Here is a 22,208-nt window from a genome sequence, read left to right as displayed (position 1 = left end):
CCTGAATCCCTGATTCTGCTGGTCCCCTGGACCTGAATCCCCGACACTGCTGGTCCACTGGACCTGAATCCCCGACTCTGCTGGTCCCCTGGACCTGAAGCCCTGACTCTGCTGGTCCCCTGGACCTGAAGCCCTGACTCTGCTGGTCCCCTAAACCTGAATCCCTGACTCTGCTGGTCCCCTGGACCTGAAGCCCTGAGTCTGCTGGTCCCCTAAATCTGAATCCCTGACTCTGCTGGTCCTCTAAATCTGAATCCCCGACTCTGCTGGTCCCCTGGACCTGAAGCCCTGACTCTGCTGGTCCCCTGGACCTGAAGCCCTGAGTCTGCTGGTTCCCTGGACCTGAATCCCTGACTCCGCTGGTCTCCTGGATCTGAATCCCTGACTCTGCTGGTCCCCTAAACCTGAATCCCTGACTCTGCTGGTCCCCTGGACCTGAATCCCTGACTCTGCTGGTTCCCTGGACCTGAATCCATGCCTCTGCTGGTCCCCTGGACCTGAATCCCTGACTCTGCTGGCCCCTGGACCTGTATCCCTGACTCTGCTGGTCCCCTGGACCTGAATCCCTGACTCTGCTGGTCCCCTAAACCTGAATCCCTGAGTCTGCTGATCCCCTAAACCTGAATCCCCGACTCTGCTGGTCCCCTAAACCTGAACGCCTGACTCTGCTGGTCCCCTGGACCTGAAGCCCCGACTCTGCTGGCCCCTGGACCTGAATCCCTGACTCTGCTGGTCTCCTGGACTTGAATCCCTGACTCTGCTAGTCTCCTGGACCTGATGCTTAATATCAGAGCTTCATGGATGATAAATTCTACCTCCCCACAACGATGACGTACCCTACAAGATCAAGAACCCATTATCTATGAAAAATAAATTTTAAACACCCAATTGTTTTTTTTAAACTGGTTTCAGTCATCGATCGCCACAAAAGTACTTGCAGATATGCTGAAAGGAGTGCAAATAATTAAGGTCCCACTATATAAGAAAAGACGGCCACCAGTTTTTGCCTGTTGATTGCTGACGCTGAATGTAAATTTAGCTTTTCCTGCAGTCCATTTGACCTGTATGGCAGCAGATCAAAGGTGAAGTGATCGGGTCACATTCCAGATTGAGAAATGTCACCAGATGACCCCTTCTATTTTAGCACTGCATCTGCTTAGAGAAGTTCACCCATTGCACATTCTGCACAAAGATTCTTTATGGTTCCCAATGCTTGGATGGGAATTAAAGTCGAGCAGGAGTATATCATGTTCCCATCTATTTAAAAAAAAAGGAAGCTTTTTCTTTAAAAAAAATTAACCTCCGTGGGGAGTCGAACCAGGGGACCAGTTTTAGCTCCAGGCTATGGCGATGAGATCCTCGGGGGAAGGTGTTGCATCGGTGTCAGGGCAGCTCCACTGATTTCATGGAGGGATGAGACCTGTATGTTCGATCCAGAGCCATCCAACTCAACCCTGGGGGGGAGGGGGGTAAAAGAGTTGGGTATGCTGCATACTTTACCCGTGGTGCGTTTTCTTGGTCGGGAAGTGGGGGGGAGGGACGGAAGAGGGTCCGATTCCTGAGATGAAGGGGTTGTCTTATGAAGAAAGGTTGAGCAGGTTGGGCCTGTACTCATTGGAGTTTAGAAGAATGAGAGGGGATCTTATTGAAACATGTAAGATAATGAGGGGGCTTGACAGGGTAGATGCTCAGAGGATGTTTCCCCTCGTGGCGGAATCTAGAACTAGGGGGCATGGTTTCAGAATAAGGGGTCGCCCATTTAAAACGGAATGAGGAGGAATTTCTCAGCCCCAGAGAGCTGTGGAGGCTGAGTCATTGAATGTATTTAAGGCGGAGATAGACAGATTTTTGAACGACAGGGGAGTCAAGGGTTATGGGGAGCAGGCGGGGAAGTGGAGTTGAAGCCAAGATCAGATCAGCCATGATCTTATTGAATGGCGGGGCAGGCTCAAAGGGCCAAGTGGCCTACTCCTGCTCCTATTTCTTATGTTCTTATGAAGGAGTATGGGGGGGACGGAGGGGTGGGGTAATAAGGATTGCCTCCGATGTCAGTGTGAAGTCATGGTTTGCACTGCATTGAATGAATAAATGAAGCTCCTGGGGACAGCACATTCGGCAGTGACCTCATTTTCTTGGAGGCAAGGAGGCCCGACATGGTTGCTTTTGGAATAGATAACGGGGGATGTATGTTGAAGAAAAAGAATATCCACTCCCCCCTTCCATCCCCACGCCCGACTTTCCCCTCCTAGTCTTCCCTTCAATCGTAGCTGCTTCTTTCCATTGTGACAGGCATTGCTGTCAACAAACATCAGAAGGCAACAGGTCGGCAGAAGCAGGATGAGCTGAATGGCCTCCTTCTGTGCTGTATGATCCTACGACGACCAACTAAGGATGTGGCCACACTAGAACTGCACCGGTAGTGCGAAGCGGTCTTGCTATGCACCAACACTGCGGTTACCGTGTAAATGCAGGCTGGACCCAGAGCCACGGCCTGACCGAAGTGAAGAGGCGAGGATCTCACTGGAGGGCGAAGCCTCACTCTGCCTTGCTCCTGAACCAGCTCGGGCCTTTACACCTGCGCTGCATTCCAAATTTAGTGTCAGTGCGTCGCAGTTCCTTGAGGCGTGTGAATACAAAGGTCATCTAACTTTATGAATTAAACAGCATCAGCTAAATTGTAAAACTGCAAATAAATGTGAAACTCTTGACGATGAATTTTGCTTTCTGTATAACATTGCTCATGAAATCTATAAGTGCAATCAATTAATGCATGATGTGCTGCAAATCTCTGGTGTAAATTATGCTATAATTGCTATCACAATTCCTCATCATTTACACCATTTTTTGCTGGTATGAATCATGAGGGAAATTGGACCAATTTTGTCATGAATAGTTGACATGAAATATTTAGTCAGAAAATTCAGCCCACTGTGCCTGCATCAGTGCTCGTTCCTCATAGCGTCTGCCCACGCTAGACCCATTTCCCTGCTCTTTAACATTTTTCTTTTTCAGGCGTTTATTAAATTCCCTCGGCTGGCATAGACACGATGGACCAAATGGCCTCCTTCTGTGCCGTAAATTTCGATGATTCTAAATGTTGCCTTGCTTCTACAGTTAGTTGTGGTACTTCATTCCCCATCCCTTGTGTGAAGACATTTCTTCTACATGACATTGAGTTAATCAGAATCCGGTTAATTTGCTTTGAGTACACCCTGCGCTATTACATACTGCTAGAAAGGGTAAGAATGAATAAAATTCAATAACAGAGCAATGGTATATACTTGGTTAATGATCTAAAATGCTGATTTTACATTCCCGATATCTCTCCACCACTGTTGGATGTGCCTTCAGCTGCCGAGGCCCTAAGCTCTAGAATTCGCTGCCTAAATCTCTCCACCTCTCCCTTCTCATTTAAGTCGCTCCTTAACACTTGCCTCTTTGACCAAACTTTTGGTCAGCTGTCCTAGTATCTCTGTGTTTGGCTGCGCTCCTCCAATTCTGCTCTCTTGAGCATCCCCCATTATAATCGCTCAACCATTGGTGGCCGTGCCTTCTGTTGCCTGGGCCCCAAGCTCTGGAACTCCCTGCCTAAACCTCTTCGCCTCTCTTTCCTCCTTTAAGATGCTCTTTAAAACTGACCTCTTTGATTAAACGTTTGGTCACCCGACCTAATTTCTCCTCATGTGGCCCCGTGTCAAATCCTTTGCTTCATACTACGCCTGTGAAGCGCCTTAGATCATTTCACTGAATTAAAGGTGCTATATAAATATAAGTTGGTGTCAAATTTTATCTGATAACATTCCTGTGAAACGCTGTGGGCCGTTTTACTACGTTAAAGGTGATTTGTTGTTAAGAACATAAGAACGTAAGAATTAGGAGCTGGAGTAGGCCATTTGGCCTTTCGAGCCTGCTCTGCCATTCAATAAGATCATGGCTCGATCTCCTACATCCACTCCACTGTCCCGCCCAATCTCCATATCCCTTGATTCTCATAATGCCCAAAATGCTATCGATCTCTGTCTTGAATATACTCAACAACTGAGCATCCACAGCCCTCTGGGGTAGAGAATTACTAAGTTTCACCAGCCTCTGGGTGAAGAAATTTCTCCTCAGTTCAGCCCTAAATGGCCAACCCCTTATTGTGAGACTGACTCCGCAGCCAGAGGAAACATCCTCTCAGCACCTTAGTGATTTGAGTTTCATAAATGGGTTGACAAGAAGCACCATAATTTTCATCGGCATCCCAGTGAGCATTTTCCCTGGGAGAACGGGCGTAGTCCTTTCCCCTGGCAGTCACCTGGGAAATAAATAATTGCTGCGTCTCTAATTTACAGCTACCCTTATGCTGAACGTTTAGGAATTACTTGGGCAGAATTGCTTCCCGGTGCAGTTCTTGCTGGTTTATAAAAAGGGTCGTCATTAATTTCAAACAGCAGGTAACTACTGGTTTGTCATATGAAATGATACGTGAAAAATGTCACAGCTGCCAGTCAGCAAGAGAAAACAGAGAGGGAAAAGACAACATTTTAGACAAACATCTGTTCAGTGACTGCAGCTAACAAAAAAATGATGTACATGTAAAATTCATGTAATTTTGTTTCAGCAAAATTTGTATCTTCAGTGTCAGGCTTGGCTCCAGGGGTAGCACTCTTGCCTGAGTCAGAAGGTTGTGGGTTCCAGCTCCACTCCAGGACTTGAGATCAGAATCCAGGCTGAAGTTTCAGTACAGCACTGAGGGAGTGCTGTCTGGTCAGAGGTGCCAAATTTTAGATAAGGCATTAATCAGAGGCCCTGTTCAGCTGACGTAAACGATCTCATAGCACTGTTCGAAGAAGGGCGGGGGAGTTCTCCTGGTCGCCTGGACAATATTTATCCCTCAACCAATATCTCCAGAACAGATTGGTTGGCCATTACCACAGTGCTATTTGGGGGACCTTGCTGTGTGCAAAATAGCTGCCACGCTTCCCACGTTACAATAGTGACTGCCCTTCAAAAAGGCATTAGTTGACTGTGAGGCCCTTTGGGAAGCCCTGAGGATGTGAATGGTGCAATGTACATTGTTACAAGCTCTGCAGGAATCAGAGGAATTAGTGGGCTGCTCCAAGAATGGCCAAACTCCAGAAACCAATAAGAGAATTAATGGTTACGGGGAGCGGGCGGGTAAGTGGAGCTGAGTCCACGGCCAGATCAGCCATGATCTCGTTGAATGGCGGAGCAGGCTCGAGGGGCTAGATGGCTTACTCCTGTTCCTAATTGTTATGTTCTTATGTATGTTCAAGTCAGTCCATGTGAGACAGTGGCAGTGAGGCCAAAACCGGTGGATAAGTAAATTCATGAAAAAATGCTTGGGAAGACAGGAGTTGGTGCAAAGCAGCTGTTCCAATAGTGAGGAAAACACAAGGAATCAGTTAAAATGTAAGTATGGCGTAATGGTTAAGTTCCTGGACGAGTAATCCAGAAACCTGGACTAGTAATCCAGAAAACCTGGACTAGTAATCCAGAAACCTGGACTAGTAATCCAGCAGAATGTCAGTTCATAATCCTCATTTTGAGAATGAGTTTTTAAAAATCTGGAATAAAAAGCTGGTGACCATGAACGTCTTTCAGGAAAGGAAACCTGCTATCCTTACCATCATCCATCCCTTTGTTACCTCTAGACTTGACTATTCCAAAGCACTCCTGGCTGGCCTCCCACATTCTACCCTACGTAAACATGAGATGATCCAAAACTTGTCTGCCTGTGTCCTAACTCGCACCAAGTCCCGCTCACCCATCACCCCTGTGCTCACTGATCTACATTGGCTTCCAGTTAAGCAACGGCTTGATTTCAAAATTTTCATCCTTGTTTTCAAATCCCTCTCTGGCCTTGTCCCTCCCTACCTCTGTAATCTCCTCCAGACCCACAACCCCCACCCCCTGCACTCCTCTAATTCTGCCCTCTTGAGCATCCCTGATTATAATCGCTCAACCATTGGTGGCTCTGCCTTTTGTTGCCTCGGCCCTAAGCTCTGGAGCTCCCTGCCTAAACCTCTCCGCCTCTCCACCTCTCTTTCCTCCTTTAAGCCGCTCCTTTAAACCTATCTCTTTGACCAACCCTTTGGTCACCTGCCCTGAATTTTCCTTATGCGGCTCGGTGTCAAATTTTTTTGTCTCAAAATACTCTTGTGAAGCGCCTTGGGATGTTTTACTATGTTAAAGGCGCTATATAAACACAAGTTGTTGTTGTTGCTGTTACCTGGTCCGGCCTATACATGATTCCAGTCCCACACCTTCGCTGCCCTCTGAAGTGGCTGAGCAAGCCACTCTGTTGTATAAGGGCAACTATGGATGGGCAATAAAGCTGAGCCCAAAACCCATATAAGATAAAATGAGGGAAGAGTGCCAGTTTAAGATCTGCTGTTTCTCTTAAAGCAGAAAAAATTGTTTTACTAGAATTAGGGAAAGCTTTTGATGGAGTGATAGATTTGATAAAACTTGGGTAAAATATTTACTATTTCAACACAGAATCAAAAATGACAAGGTCGGTAGATAGATACTGATGAAGAAAGCCATTCAGCCCATCTAATCCAATCTTATCCCATCCATCTGGGAAAAAAATCAGTCCCCTTATCATAACAACTAGAATAAAGAAAGACTTGAATATATACAGCACATTTCATGACCTCAGGACGTCCCAAAGCGCTGTACAGTCAATTACTTTTGAAGTATAGTTACTGTTGGAATGCTCCTTGCTTTAATACTATCTGTAAGTTTGAGCAACTTACATCATGTTTATAAATCCAGGATTTTATGTAGATTAGAAACAGTATGAGCCCGAGCGGCGATACCTTGGCTACGTCTCGAGAGCTTGACATTATTTCCTTAACCAGCATCTACCGCTTTCTGTCTTTCAGCCAATGCCTTATCCACTTTCAAATTTTACTTAGGATATCATTGCTTTAAGTTTGTGCAGCAGCCTATCATGCACAACTTTATTAATGGCTTTCTGCAAGTCTCGATGCACATCATCATAGACATATCCCCATTGGATGTCACTTTGCCCAAAACGTCAAGGGGTTTTGTCAAGCGTTATGATTTCTTGAAGCCTTTTATATTAGCCCTAGCATTTCATTTCCTACAGTGACTACACTTCAAAATTACTACATTGGCTGTAAAGCGCTTTGGGACATCGTGTGGTCATGAAAGGCTGTGTATAAATGAAAGTTCTTTCTTTCTTTCACCCTTTCACTTTGCGGGTTGGTGCACATTGCCAAATAATACTTCTGTTGTCTTTATCAATAGTTTCTACCTAAATTGCTTATGCCATACTCCTTCTGATGTTCTATTTACCCCTTTGATAGCTGTTATGTTTACTTACTAACAGGGGCATTACTTTTCCCTTGCTTATTGGGTCTATCTGAACAATGTGTGAAGCCAAGCAGAGTCAGCTGGCTATCTTATTGTGAACAGTACCACACCTAACCCATAGCCTGTCCTCACCCGCCATCCACATAATATCATCATAGGCGGTCCCTCGTATCGAGGGTGACTTGCTTCCACGCCAAAAAGGGAAGAGTTCACAGGTGTTTCAATGAAGGACCTATTCCAAGTCTCGAACTACATGTTGAATGGTGGAAGATGCGTGGATTGTATTGATGTGTGGTGGCCATTGCACACCAGCCACCACACGGGCTTGACAGAGCTCGGTCTTGGTCCAGTGGCAAGGAGTAACCAAGACGACTGGAGACCAGCTCTGCTGCACGGACCTAGTGCGCACACATCGCACAGTGTGGGCTGGCCTGGGCTCTCTGGGCCCCAAACTCACACCCTTTCTCTCATATCCTCCATCTCCCCCACCCTCCATCTCTCCTTCCCTCCCTGCTCCTCCCCCAACCTTTCCCTCAACCCCCTCCTCACCCTCCCCCTCTCACACCCTCCATCTCCCCTTCCCTCCCTCCCGCCTCCTCCCCCTCACTCCCTCTCTCACACACCCCCTCTCTCACACACCCCCTCTCTCACACACCCTCCAACTCTCCTTCCCTCTCTCACTCCCTCCCTCCTCCTCTCCCAACCTTTCCCTCCCCCTTTTTCACTCTCACACTCCCACATATGCACACCATGCAGCAGGAAAAGGGGAGGAGATGCTTTCCCCTCCCTATCCCAAGGGCATAAGCCCAACCCTCGTATCCCAAGTGTTGACCCAGCTGTGATCACCTTAGACTGGGCATAAAGCCCTGATTTTCTGTCTGTACAGCCTAGGATCTCACCAACTTGCAACTGAACACTATCCCTGATGCAAAAATTAACTTTCCAACAGCATCGGGTAGGATTTCTTCTAACGGGTTAATGCAAAATATAGAATCCTACAGCACACAAAAGGAGGTCATTCGGCCCATCGTGCCTGTGCCAGCTCTTTGCGAGAGCGATCCAATTAGTCCCACTCCCCTCTGCTCTTTGCCCAGAGCCCTGTAAATTTCTCCTTTTCAAGTATTTATCCAATTTCCCTTTTGAAGGTTACTATTGAATCTGCTTCCACCGCCCCTTCAGGCAGTGTGTTCCAGTTCATCATAACTCGCTGTGTAACAAAAATTCTCTTCATCTCCCCTCTGGTTCTTTCGTCAATTACCTAAAATCTGGTTACCGACTCTCCTGCCACTATAAACAGTTTCTGACTCTTCATGGTTCTGAATGCTTCTCTTCAATTATTGAGTACATAAAGCAATGCAGATTTGGATAATGCTTTGATTTTCTTCTTTGCTTCACCAGAAACGTACACAAAACAAAACTGCTGGGATACCCACTGACAGGTTTGGAAGGATTGGCGAAACTCCATTGCAACTAATACGTTCTGTGGGGCTATCTATTCAAAACATTTCCTACTTACACTATTGAGACTGTTTTCTGAATGCCAAATTAGGCTATGTTTTATTATTCCACAAAAGTAATTTTCCACACCAGATATTCTTAAACATTTCCAAGGCTTTTGCCTCCACTACCACAGCTATTGTTGCTCATTGTTTGGGTCAAAAACTTTTTGGGGTCAGTTCTACTTTGCCTGTCACCAGTGTGAACCTACACCCGCTTGTCTAACTGTCATGGTTTAGTTTGAAGTAGTGTTCCAGATTTACCTTGGACTCAACATCGAGTTAATATAAGAACATAAGAAATAGGAGCAGGAGTAGGCCATTAGGCCCCTTGAGCCTGCTCCGCCATTCTGACCTGATCTGGGCCTCAACTCCAGTTGCCTGCCCGCTCCCCATAGCCCTTGACTCCCTTATCATTCAAAAATCTGTCTATCTCCACCTTAAATATATTCAATGACGCAGCCTCCACAGCTCTCTGGGGCAGAGAATTCCACAGATTCATGACCTTCTGAGAGAAGAAATTCCTCCTCATTTCTGCTTTAAATGGGCGACCCCTTATTCTGAAACTATGCCCCCTAGTTCTAGATTCCCCCATGTGGGGAAACATCCTCTCTGTATTTACCGTCAGAATCTTATATGTTTCAATAAGATCACCTCTCATTCTTCTAAACTCCAAGGAGTACAGGCCCAACCTGCTCAACCTTTCTTCATATAACAACCCCTTCATCTCAGGAATCAATCTCGTGAACTTTCTCTGAACTGAGTTCAGCAGTTTCAGACCATAATTCTGCCTCTATTCTTTCAGATGGAAGCTGTTGATTCTACCAATACAATTTACACCTCTTTTAGACTCATCTTTATCTGTCCCATTACCATCTCTTTTTGCTTTGTATAAACACACCTTTTGTCTCTCTAATCTCTCCTGCCTTCCACCCAATCACAGACCTTCCCTTTTGTTCTTTCCTCCCCTCCCCCCCCCTTCTTTGTCCCAGCACTTGCTTAAAATCTGTTACCTCTAACCTTTTCTCTCCACAGATGCTGCCTGACCTGCTATTTCGAGCATTTTCTGTTTTTGTTACCTTCTTTACTACCTTGCTCTAGAATTCCCTCCCTAAACCTCACAGCTTCTCTACCTCTCTTTTCTTCTTTAAGATGCTCCTTAAAACCTACCTATTTGACCAAGCTTGTCCTAATACCTTCTTAAGTGGCTCGGTGTCAAATTTTGTTTGAAAATCGCTCCTGTTAAAGGCACTATATAAATGCAAGTTGTTGGACACCTCCGTTAGGTTCCATGTCACTTTTCTCCTTTCAAGGCTGAGAAAGTCAGGTGCTTCCTGTTGATCCTTTTAACTCTCTCTTCTGACATTAGGGATCGGTGGCATGGCTGATGTCTGCACCAGCTCGAGGGCTTGAATGGCCCTCTTGTATCTCAGGGACCAGAACTGGACAGAGCATTCAAGGTGTGATCGGACCTGTTTCACCATGACTCGCTCTGTACAGTGCGACTGTGACTCTCACTGTACACCATCATAAGCGGTCCTTCGAAACGAGGATGACTTGCCTCCACGCCAAAAAAGGATGAGTTCGCAGGTGTGTCAATGAAGGACCCGAACTACATCCTGAAGGGTGGAAGATGCCTGTGCGTGGATTTTTTTTTTAACGTGGGCTGGCCGTTGCACACCAGCCACCACACGGGCTTGACAGAGCTAGGTCTTGGTCCACTGGCAAGGATTAACCAAGACGACTGGAGACCAGCTCTGCTGCACGGACCTAGTGCGCACACATACTCGCAGCGTGGGCTGGGCCCGTGCTGCCCCTGGGCCCCTGGCCCCGAACTCACGCCTCTCCCGGGCTCCGATCACATCCCTCTACAATCTCTCACAGCTCCTTCGCCCTGACTTCGCCGCTCCTGCTGTAACTGCCCACGTTCCAATCACCGACCTGGACCTTGATGACATTACTCTTCGCTGCCATCCCCCTCCTGTACCAGCTCTCCATGTCGCTCCTTTTATGGCCCTCACTGTACTGTGTGACCGTGACTTGCCGCTTTGATTGTTTAATTCAGCATTTTATTTGCATTGTTGATGGCTGCTCCGCAATAATTAGATAATCTACTAATACCCCTCAACTTAGCTGTATGGCCTGCGTTCACAAATGCACACAGGGTGAGTTCACCCCGGTGTCCTGGCCAACCTTTGTCCCTCAACCAACACCTACAACAGATTATCTGACCATTTATTTCATTGCTGTTTGTGGGAGCTTGCTGTGCGCAGATTGGCTGCCGCGCTTCCTACATTATAACAGTGATTACACTTCAAATAGTACTTCATTGGCTGTAAAATGCTAGTGGATGTCCGGAGGTCGTGAAAGGCGCTGTACAAATGCAAGTCCTTCTTTCGTTTGAAGAAAACTTCTAATTTTATTTCTATGTGCTGTTCTTTACAAATGTCCGTATTAAATTTCATCAGCTAGTGCTCCACCCACTTCTGTATTACTTGCACATTTTATAGTGGAGGTTGATGCGTCCATGATCTTTTGATTTGCACTACAGGCCTTCTTCCCACCCCACCCCACCACACACGCCGCACCACACAAACCTGCCTGTCTTCTTAATTTGACAGCAACAGAGAAGACTTTCATCTCGTCATTCTGGGCTAGATTTGAACCCAGCTCGCAGAGGTGTAAGGTCGGTGTCTGATTTCCTGCGCTACCCACTTAACCTTTTGATAGTATTTTGTATAAATATCAAAAAGACTGCATGCCAGGGAATGGCAGCATAGTGATTAAATTACTGGACTAGTAATCCAGAAACATGAGTTCAAATCCCACCATGGCAGCTGGGGAATTTAAATTCCGTTGATTAAATAAATCTGGAAAAAAAAGCTAGTGTCAGTAATGGTGACCATAAAACTACCGGATTGTCTCTAACGTCCTTTAGGGATGGAAATCTGCTGCCCTTACACGTGATGGCAGATTGGCAGGAAAATTGTTATTGTCACCTGGGGGTCTGGCCTATATGTGACTCCAGACCTACAGCAATGTGGTTGACTCTTAACTGCCCTCTGAAATGGGCTAACAACGAGTGATGGGCAATAAATGCTGGCCTTGCCAGTGACATCCACATCCCGTGAACAAATTAAAAAAATTTGTCAACTTGGCATCGCCCAATCACTTCTACCTTATTTACAGTGCCTTTCCCTTTCACTCCTGGTGGTGTCCATTGGCCCCACACATTGATTTCTCAATATTTAACTAAAAACCGATCACACACAGTGTCATCTATAACAAGGAGTAGGATAAATGAGTCTCACCTGTTGTCTTCCCATTCATGACCGAAGCCGGGAAGGGACCCCTTGGAATCGGCTGCGAATCTGTATACCACTAGCAGGCAGTCTTTGCAAAGCTGCACCAGTCTCTGACAGCACTGCAGTTCCTGAGAGGTGGTCGCTTCCGCACTTCTGTTGAACATGGTTTCCCAGGAGCACCTGTCGCCATAGAAACAGACATCACCTCAGTATTCTCTGCAAGATCACACGAGGAAGGCGGAAACCGGCCCATCTCAGCACCCCCAAATAAATCTCCAGTGTCAACCCTTCCCAAGCCCCGTCATCGACCCTCACTGTCAAAGGTCAACGGTAGTTCTCTGACAGACGAGTCTTGTAGCAGCAGTGGGGAGAAAGCAGCCCCAGCGAAGACGGCAATGGGAAATAAAACGTCGCTTTTAGCTGCTGAAGACCGATGAGATAACCCAGCTCTGCACTCCGCACTGCCCCGGGTGCTTACAATGTAATTCTGACAAATGGAGGGTAAAAAACACTAAAATGAAGTTAATCCTGATTCCGCATCCGATGGAAAAATTAACTTTTTTGTCTAAGCTCTTTTTTATTAAAGCATGTGCGGTAATGTGTCTCAATGTCACTCCCAAACCAATTAAAAGCATGCATTTCATAAGTAGACTGTCTTATTTCATTACAATGCTCTTGGCAGTATTCCCACAGGATGGAGGCCTAATGAAATTGTACATGTACAATGTTTTCCTCACCAGGTTTTGAATTTACATTCATGCTGATAAAAATTACAGTATTATGATTAATAATCATCAAAATGAGCAAAGAAATGTAGTTAATATTTTACATGAGAACAAATATTGCAGTTTTTTATACAGTATTTCTGCTGGTTGTACTTTTTGATATCAAATATTTTGTTTTCTGACATCACAGGACAATGTGCTCATTCTATCCAATCCCCTCCTCTGCTCATCATCCATCTCAACCCACTTGGGTAGAGGCCTAAGGAAGAAAAAGATTAGTGCAGACAAACGTAGGTCCCTTGCAGTCAGAATCAGATGAATTTATAATGGGGAACAATTGAACAAATACTTTGGGTGGTTCTGGCTTCACGAAGGAAGACACAAATAATCTTCCGGAAATACGAGGGGACCAAGAGTCTAGCAAGAAGGAGGAACTGAAGGAAATCCTTATTCGTCAGGAAGTTGTGTTAGGGAAATTGATGGGATTGAAGGCCGATAAATCCCCGGGGCCTGATAGTCTGCATCCCAGAGTATTTAAGGAAGTGGCCCGAGAAATAGTGGATGCATTGGTGATCATTTTCCAACAGTCTATCAACTCTGGATCAGTTCTTATGGACTGGAGGGTAGCTACTGTAACACCACTTTTTAAAAAAGGAGGGAGAGAGAAAACGGGGAATTGACATCAGTAGTGGGGAAAATGTTGGAATCAATTATTAAGGATGAAATAGCAGCACATTTGGAAAGCAGTGACAGGATCGGTCCAAGTCAGCATGAATTTATGAAGGGGAAATCATGCTTGACAAATCTTCTAGAATTTTTTGAGGATGTAACTAGTAGAGTGGACAAGGGAGAACCAGTGGATGTGGTGTATTTGGACTTTCAAAAGGCTTTTGACAAGGTCCCACACAAGAGATTGATGTGCAAAATTAAAGCACATGGTATTGGGGGTAATATATTGATGTGGATAGAGAACTGGTTGGCAGACAGGAAGCAGAGAGTCAGGATAAACGGGTCCTTTTTCAGAATAGCAGGCAGTGACTAGTGGGGTGCCGCAGGGCTCAGTGCTGGGACCACAGCTATTTACAATATACACATCAATAATTTAGATGAAAGAATTGAGAGTAATATCTCCAAGTTTGCAAACGACACTATCTCGATGGCGGTCTGAGCTGTGAGGAGGATGCTAAGAGGCTGCAGGGTGACTTGGACGGGTTAGGTGAGTGGCCAAATGCATTGCAGATGCAGTATAATGTGGATAAATGTGAGGTTATCCACTTTGATGGCAAAAACACAAAGGCAGAATATTATATGAATGGCAGCAGATTAGGAAAAGGGGAGGTGCAACAAGACCTGAGTGTCATGGTACGTCAGTCATTGAAAGTTGGTATGCAGGTACAGCAGGCGGTGAAGAAGGCAAATGGCATGTTGGCCTTCATAGCTAGGGGATTTGGAGCAGGGAGGTCTTGCTGCAGCTGTACAGCGCCTTGGTGAGGCCTCACCTGGAATATTGTGTTCGGTTTTGGTCTCCTAATCTGAGGAAAGACGTTTTTGCTATTGAGGGAGTGCAGCGAAGGTTCACTAGACTGATTCCCGGGATGGCAGGACTGACATATGAGGAGAGACTGGATCGACTGGGCCTGTATTCACTGAAGTTTAGAAGAATGAGAGGGGATCTCATAGAAACATATAAAATTCTGACAGGACTGGACAGGTTAGATACAAGAAGAATGTTCCCGATGTTGGGGGAGTCACAGTCTAAGGATAAGGGGTAAACCATTTAAGACCGAGATGAGGAGAAACTTCTTCACTCAGAGAGTTGTTAACCTGTGGAATTCTCTTCCGCAGAGAGTTGTTGATGCCAGTTCATTAGATATATTCAAGAGGGAGTTAGATATGGCCTTTACGGCTAAAGGGATCAAGGGGTATGGAGAGAAAGCAGGAAAGGGGTACTGAGGTGAATGAACATAGAATTAGGAACAGGAGTAGGCCATCTAGCCCCTCGAGCCCACTCCGCCATTCAATAAGATCATGGCTGATCTGGCCGTGGACTCAGCTCCACTTACCCGCCCTCTCCCCGTAACCTTTAATTCCTTTATTGGTTAAAAATCTATCTATCTGTGACTTGAATACATTCAATGAGCTAGTCTCAACTGCTTCCTTGGGCAGAGAATTCCACAGATTCACAACCCTCTGGGAGAAGAAATTCCTTCTCAACTCGGTCCTAAATTGGCTCCCCCGTATTTTGAGGCTGTGCCCCCTAGTTCTAGTCTTCCCCACCAGCAGAAACAACCTCTCTGCCTCTATCTTGTCAATCCCTTTCATGATTTTAAATATTTCTATAAGATCACCCCTCATCCTTCTGAACTCCAACGAGTAAAGACCCAGTCTACTCAATCTATCATCATAAGGTAACCCCCTCATCTCCGGAATCAGCCTAGTGAATCGTCTCTGTACCCCCTCCAAAGCCAATATATCCTTCCTTAAGTAAGGTGACCAAAACTGCACGCAGTACTCCAGGTGCGGCCTTACCAATACCCTATACAGTTGCAGCAGGACCTCCCTACTTTTGTACTCCATCCCTCTCGCAATGAAGGCCAACATTCCATTTGCCTTCCTGATTACCTGCTGCACCTGCAAACTAACTTTTTGGGATTCATGCACAAGGATCCCCAGGTCCCTCTGCACCTCAGCATGTTGTAATTTCTCCCCATTCAAATAATATTCCCTTTTACTGTTTTTTTCCCCCAAGGTGGATGACCTCACACTTTCCGACATTGTATTCCATCTGCCAAACCTTCGCCCATTCGCTTAACCTATCCAAATCTCTTTGCAGCCTCTGTGTCCTCTACACAACCCGCTTTCCCACTAATCTTAGTGTCATCTGCAAATTTTGTTGCACTACACTCTGTCCCCTCCTCTAGGTCATCTATGTATATTGTAAACAGTTGTGGTCCCAGCACCGATCCCTGTGGCACACCACTAACCACCGATTTCCAACCCGAAAAGGACCCATTTATCTCGACTCTCTGCTTTCTGTTCGCCAGCCAATTCTCTATCCGTGCTAATGCATTGCCTCTGACTCCGCATGCCTCTATCTTCTGTAGTAACCTTTTGTGTGGCACCTTATCGAATGCCTTTTGGAAATCTAAATACACCACATCCATCGGTACACCTCTATCCACCATGCTCGTTATATCCTCAAAGAATTCTAGTAAATTAGTTAAACATGATTTCCCCTTCATGAATCCATGAATCCATGAATGATCAGCCATGATCTTATTGAATGGTGGTGCAGGCTCGAAGGGCCGAATGGCCTACTCTATGGAACAAGGATGCCTCCAAGTTCCCCTTCAAGTTATACACACCAGCCACCCCAACCAGCACCTTCAACATTCACTCCCTCCACTACCGGCGTACCGTGGCTGCTGTGTGTCAGCAATAAGATGCACTGCAGCAACTTGCCAAGGCTTCTTCGGCAGCACCTGCCAAACCCGTGACCTCTAGCACCTAGAAGGACAAGGGCAGCAGGCGCATGGGAGCAGCAACACCTGGAAGTTCCCTCCAAGTTACCCACCTTCTTGACTTGGAAATATATCGCCATTCCTTCATGGTCGCTGGGTCAAAATCCTAAAAAACCGCCCTACCCAACAGCACTGTGGGAGCACCTTCACCCCGCAGAAGGCAGCGGTTCAAGAAGAGGATCCACCACCCCCTCCTCGAGAGAAACTAGGGATGGGTAATAAATGCTGGCCTTGCCAGTCACGTCCCAAGAATGAATCACAAAACTTAAAAATACCCAGGCTCCGCTCATTGCTTGCGGGTCCCTCAAGAAACATGTTGTGTTTGCCGTTCCTCAACCCCCGACCCCCTCCCCACCCTGGCTCTACCTGCAACCACCTGCCAAGAAAAAATGAACACCATTTTTTAAGAACATAAGAAATAGGAGCAAGAGCAGGCCATTCGGCCCCTCGAACCTGCTCCCCCATTCAATAAGATCATGGCTGATCTTCTGCCTCAGCCATTTTCCTGCACTATCCCTTGACTTCCTCAATATACAATTTCTTTAAAAGGCAAATTTATTTTCTCTTTTGTTTTCATTTGAAGTCAGTTTTAATTAAATGGAATGGAAGTAACAATGAAATTTCATGCCCCATCTTTCGAATAGCTTTCTATATTTCAAAAAAGACAATACTCTGTGGGTCTGGACAAAAAAATACTCACAATAAATAGAGAACAGATCGGAATGCCATTCAAGACAGCACATTATAGATTTCAACCAAAGGTATGTGATGATATGATGCAAAGTAACACAACATTTAAATGAGAAGTTACAGCAATTGTTTGCACAGGAGTTCGGGATTGATGTATGGGGGAGCTGGTTTCGCAGGATAACCAATGGGATACGGGTCGGATAGCAAACAGGATGGTGACTCAATCCTGATCCCTCAACTCTTCGGCATATTTCATTGGAGAACTCAGAGCATTTAGAATTGCTGACCAAGATCTTTGGTCAGCACCTTTCCATCCTTAATTGTTTCAAAGCAGGCAGTGTGATCACTGACGCCAAACTGTACCATCTACCTTTGTGCAACTGACCGTGGATCCTTTATGAACTAGCATTAGCAATCTTATATAAAAACAGAAAATGCTGGAAATCTCGGCAGGTCAAGCAGCATCCGTGGAGACTCCACATAGAGTTAATGTTTCAGGTCTGTGACCCAGTGAGTTCTGACAAAGGATCGCAGACCTGAAACATTAACTCTATCTTTCTCTCCACGGATGCTGCTCAACCTGCTGAGATTTCCAGCATTTTCTGTTTTCATTTCAGATTCCAGCATCCGTTGTATTTTGCTTTTGTATTCACAATATTATCATGTTTAGTAAACCTCGTATTAAGCATTGCTTTCTTTGGGAAAAATAGAACATGTGGCGTAATGTCATTTTTTTAAATGAGTTAGACTTTAAAAGAGAAACTCTCAGAGGTGGACCTATTTCTGGCTGGGGCAGTGATCACACCTACAAAAGGTAGGTACTGCAAGGAATTATCAGAACCAGAGGGATCTCCTGGACTGGTTTCGATAACCTCGGGAGGGGGGGCGCAGGGGCAAGGAGCAATCTCCGAGATTCCACCCCCCGCCCCCCCCCCCCCCCGCCGGCGCCCGCCGCCGCAAATTGGGCTGGATTTTTAATCTGGTTTTGTGCCTCTTCCAGGAGATCATATGGTTTCGGGTGGGGTGGAGAGTGTATGTGTTGTGATACACAAGGTATCGCAATTGTGTGCGGCAGAGGCTGGAGGGGCCAGAGGGAGTCTTTTCATGCCCGTCACCGATCGTCTGTTCGTAGTGGTGTCCTGGCATTCGGAGATGTGAAACTGGCTGCCTCTTAAACCTCACGTGCGGATCCCCAACCCGTTTGTGAGTACAAACCGCCTGAGCAGTCTTCTCAACATTAATATTTCTGAACGATCTGAAATCACATCTCAAAGTATGCTTGGGGGGGTTAATGGTGAGCAGCATTGAACTCCATGTTGAGTGAAACTCTGTTTTATGGTGGAACGCAGCTGGTACCGGGATGAAATTGTACCGTGTTTTATTAGCAACAAACTCGTTAATGGGTTTGTATCAAATACTGCTATTTTAAAAGAAGGCATTAAGGCTTATTAACATAGCAGACAAAGGAAAGTAAGCACACATTAGTGTGTTGGTTACTAAAATCGCACAGTGTGATGTTAACCCCATATCTTTTAATGGATAAAATCAACCATGCTGGGCTTTCTTTAAGAGGGGAGTTAAACACAGCAGAGGCAGAATTAACACTGAAACTGGGCGACGTCCAACTGAATAAAGGGAGGGGGGGGGGCAATCCTTTTCCTACTAGGATGCTGAAATATTATAGGGTGCCACATTGTGTGTGTGGGTGTCGGGTTTTATAATAAGACTTCAAATTCTATATTGGGTCTTTGTAGCTGGGCTGCATATGAAAACCAGTGTTGTGTTTTCTGCTACGTATTTTCAAAGGTAACAATGAGGAGCAGAGGCTCTGGCTGTTTCTTTATTCCATCCCATCCCCCCAGCCCTACCCCCGCCCGTCCTTGTCCAGGGGTGCTGAGGTTAATTGGGTTCACTCGGTTAATTCCGGGGAGGAGGGGGTCGACTTATGAGGAAAGATTGAGTAGGTTGGGCCTCTACTCATTGGAATTCAGAAGAATGAGAGGTGATCTTATCGAAACGTATAAGATTATGAGGGGGCTTGATAAGGTGGATGCAGAGAGGATGTTTCCGCTGATGGGGGAGATTAGAACTAGAGGGCATAATCTTAGAATAAGGGGCCGCCCATTTAAAACTGAGATGAGGAGAAATTTCTTCTCACAGAGGGTTGTAAATCTGTGGAATTCGCTGCTTCAGAGAGCTGTGGAAGCTGGGACATTGAATAAATTTAAGACAGAAATAGACAGTTTCTTAAACGATAAGGGGATAAGGGGTTATGGGGAGTGAGCGGGGATGTGGAGCTGAGTCCGTCATCAGATCAGCCATGATCTTATTGAATGGTGGAGCAGGCTCGAGGGGCCATATGGCCTATTCCTGTTCCTATTTCTTATGTTCTTATGACTGCCCCAAATGAGTGTAACACTGCTTGAATAAGCACAGTGGCAATGGGATCATTGTCTTTCTCGTGCAAAATTGGCGTGGTGTGTGTTTTGGCTTGCTGGCACTGGCAGAGGTGCCCTTTGGCTAACAGCATAGCCATGGCATTGTTGTTACTATTGACTGGGATTAGCATTGTATCCAGGAGAGCATTCTGCTCCTTATGAAGCATTTTCTTTTAATAAACTCATGAGGAGTAATTCCACAAGGCTTCATTCCCTGTGCAGGGCTTTGCTAGATGGGGACACAGGTTGCAGAGTCAGTCCTATAATGTAATGGCCTGACCCTCGACCCGTGCTCTGAGCGTTAGGCCCCCAGTGGTCAATATACTAATGAGGCCTCCGCCTCATTCGAGCGGCATTAAAATACGTCACAAGGCGGCATCGGAGCGGGAGAAAGAGCCGTTTGATTTTTAACTCCTGGACCAACCACTTTCTGCCGGGTGGAGAATGTTTGCATTCCCTCTCTTTGTTCCTGAAAAACCAAAGTCTCTCCAGGGTTTCCTCAAAACTCAGACCCTAGGGGTCAGCCTCATGCCATCTTATGTTGTGATAAGGAAGGAGATACTTGCCTTAGACAATTGCAATGAGGGTTCACTAGTCTGATTCCTTTGTTGAGAGGGTTGTCCTATGAGGATTGAGTAGGATAAGCCTATACAGAGGAGGTTGAGGGGAGACCTGATTGAGGTGTATAAAATTATGAGGGGCCTGGATAGAGTGGATAGGAAGGACCTGTTTCCCTTGGTGGAGGGGTCACCAACCAGGTGACATAGATTTAAAGTAAATGGGGGGAGGTTTAGAGGAGATATGAGGGGAAATGTCTTCACCCAGAGGGTAGTGGGGGGTGGGGGGGGGGGAGGGGGTCTGGAACTCACTTCCTGAAAGGGTGGTAGAGTCAGAAACCCTCACCATATTTAAAAAATTACTTGGATGTGCACTTAAAATGCTGTAACCTTCAGGGCTACGGACCAAGGGCTGGAAAGTGGTGTTAAGCCGGATAGCTCTTGGTCGGCCGGTGCAGACACGATGGGCCGAAATGGTCTCCTTCCGTGCTGTAAATTTCTATTATTCTATAGTCTGTGGGGTTTAGAAGAATGAGAGGTGATCTCATTGAAACATACAAGATTCTGAGAGGCTTTGACAGGGTAGATCATTCCCCTTGGCAGGAGAGTCTAACACTAGGGGGCATAGTCTCAGGATAAGGGGTCGGACATTTAGGACTAAGATGAGGAGAAATGTCTTCACTCAAAGGGTTGTGAATCTTTGGAATTCTCTACCCCATGGGGCTGTGAATGCTCAGTCGTTGAATATATTCAAGGCTGAGAGCGATAGATTTTTGCATCCTAAAGGAATCAAGGCATATGGGGATCGGGCTGGAAAGTGGAGTTGAGGCCGAAGATCAGCCATGATCTTATTGAATGGTGGAGCAGGCTCGAGGGGCCTACTCCTGCTCCTATTTCTTATGTTCCCTTCTCTGCACTACCTTCTGGTGCTTGAATGTCTTCCTCTGTTTTCGGTGACCAGAACTGGACATAGGATTCAAGATGTGGTCGAAACCAGAGCACTGCACAATTTGATCATGACTTCCTTTGACGTACATTCTACTATTGAGGTTATGCTGTTCAGCATTCAACTGGAGATGTTGATCATTGAGTCGACTAAGACGCCTAGGTCTCTTTCAACTTTGTTCTCGACTATTTCCAACATAATTCAAGAAGAATGCATGTTGCCAACTTTCCCTTCCTATGTGCAATATTTTACACTTAGCTACATTAAGTTCCAGCTATGATTGTTCCTGTATCTGTGTGACCTCCTCCAGTCCTCTGAACCTCTGAGATCTCTGCATTCCTCTAATTCCTGACTCTTGTGCATCCCTGATTTTCTTTGCTCCACTATTGGTGGCCGTGCCTTCACCATGCTAGGCCCGAAGCTCTGGAATTCCCTCCTTAAACCTCGCCAGCGTTCTACTTCCTCTAAGATGCTCCTTAAAACTTTTTGAATAAGCTTGTGGTCACCTGTCCTAATATCTCCTTATGCGACTCGGTGTCAAATTTTGTTTGATAATGCTCCTGTTGGGCGGGCCGTATCGTCCACATGCCCGACACGAGACTCCCTAAGCAAGCGCTCCACGCAGAGCTCCGACGCGGCATGCGAGCTCCAGGTGAACATAAGAACATAAGAATTAGGAACAGGAGTAGGCCATCTAGCCCCTCGAGCCTGCTCCGCCATTCAAAAAGATCATGGCTGATCTGGCCGTGGACTCAGCTCCACTTACCCGCCTGCTCCCCATAACCCTTAATTCCCTTATTGGTTAGAAATCTATCTATCTGTGATTTGAATACATTCAATGAGCTAGCCTCAACTGCTTCCTTGGGCAGAGAATTCCACAGATTCACAACCCTCTGGGAGAAGAAATTCCTTCTCAACTCGGTTTTAAATTGGCTCACCCGTATTTTGAGGCTGTGCCCCCTAGTTCTAGGTGGGCAGAGGAAACGCTTCAAGGACACCCCTCAAAGCCTCCTTGATAAAGTGCAACATCCCCACTGACTCCTGGGAATCCCTGGCCCACAAGCGCCCAAAATGGAGGAAGAGCATCCGGGAGGGCGCTGAGCACCTCGAGTCTCGTCGCCGAGAGCGTGCAGAAACCAAACGCAGACAGCGGACGGAGCATGCGGCAAACCAGGCTTCCCAC

The 22,208-nt window shown here is 46.2% G+C and overlaps 1 protein-coding gene across 1 annotated transcript in view; it reads right to left on the bottom strand.

The window, feature by feature from the left end:
* ttll7 (tubulin tyrosine ligase-like family, member 7) overlaps positions 1 to 22,208 on the bottom strand; it is a 283,178-nt gene that overhangs the window by 6,000 nt on the left and 254,970 nt on the right. Inside the window, 1 exon segment of the mRNA XM_070886446.1 lies at positions 12,155 to 12,328. Coding sequence (XP_070742547.1) covers positions 12,155 to 12,328 — 174 coding nt within the window.

This window comes from Pristiophorus japonicus, chromosome 8 (assembly GCF_044704955.1).
Source record: "Pristiophorus japonicus isolate sPriJap1 chromosome 8, sPriJap1.hap1, whole genome shotgun sequence".
NCBI lineage: Eukaryota > Metazoa > Chordata > Chondrichthyes > Pristiophoridae > Pristiophorus > Pristiophorus japonicus.
Note: the sequence above shows the minus strand (reverse complement) of the source record. Positions and strands in the feature narration are given on the sequence as shown.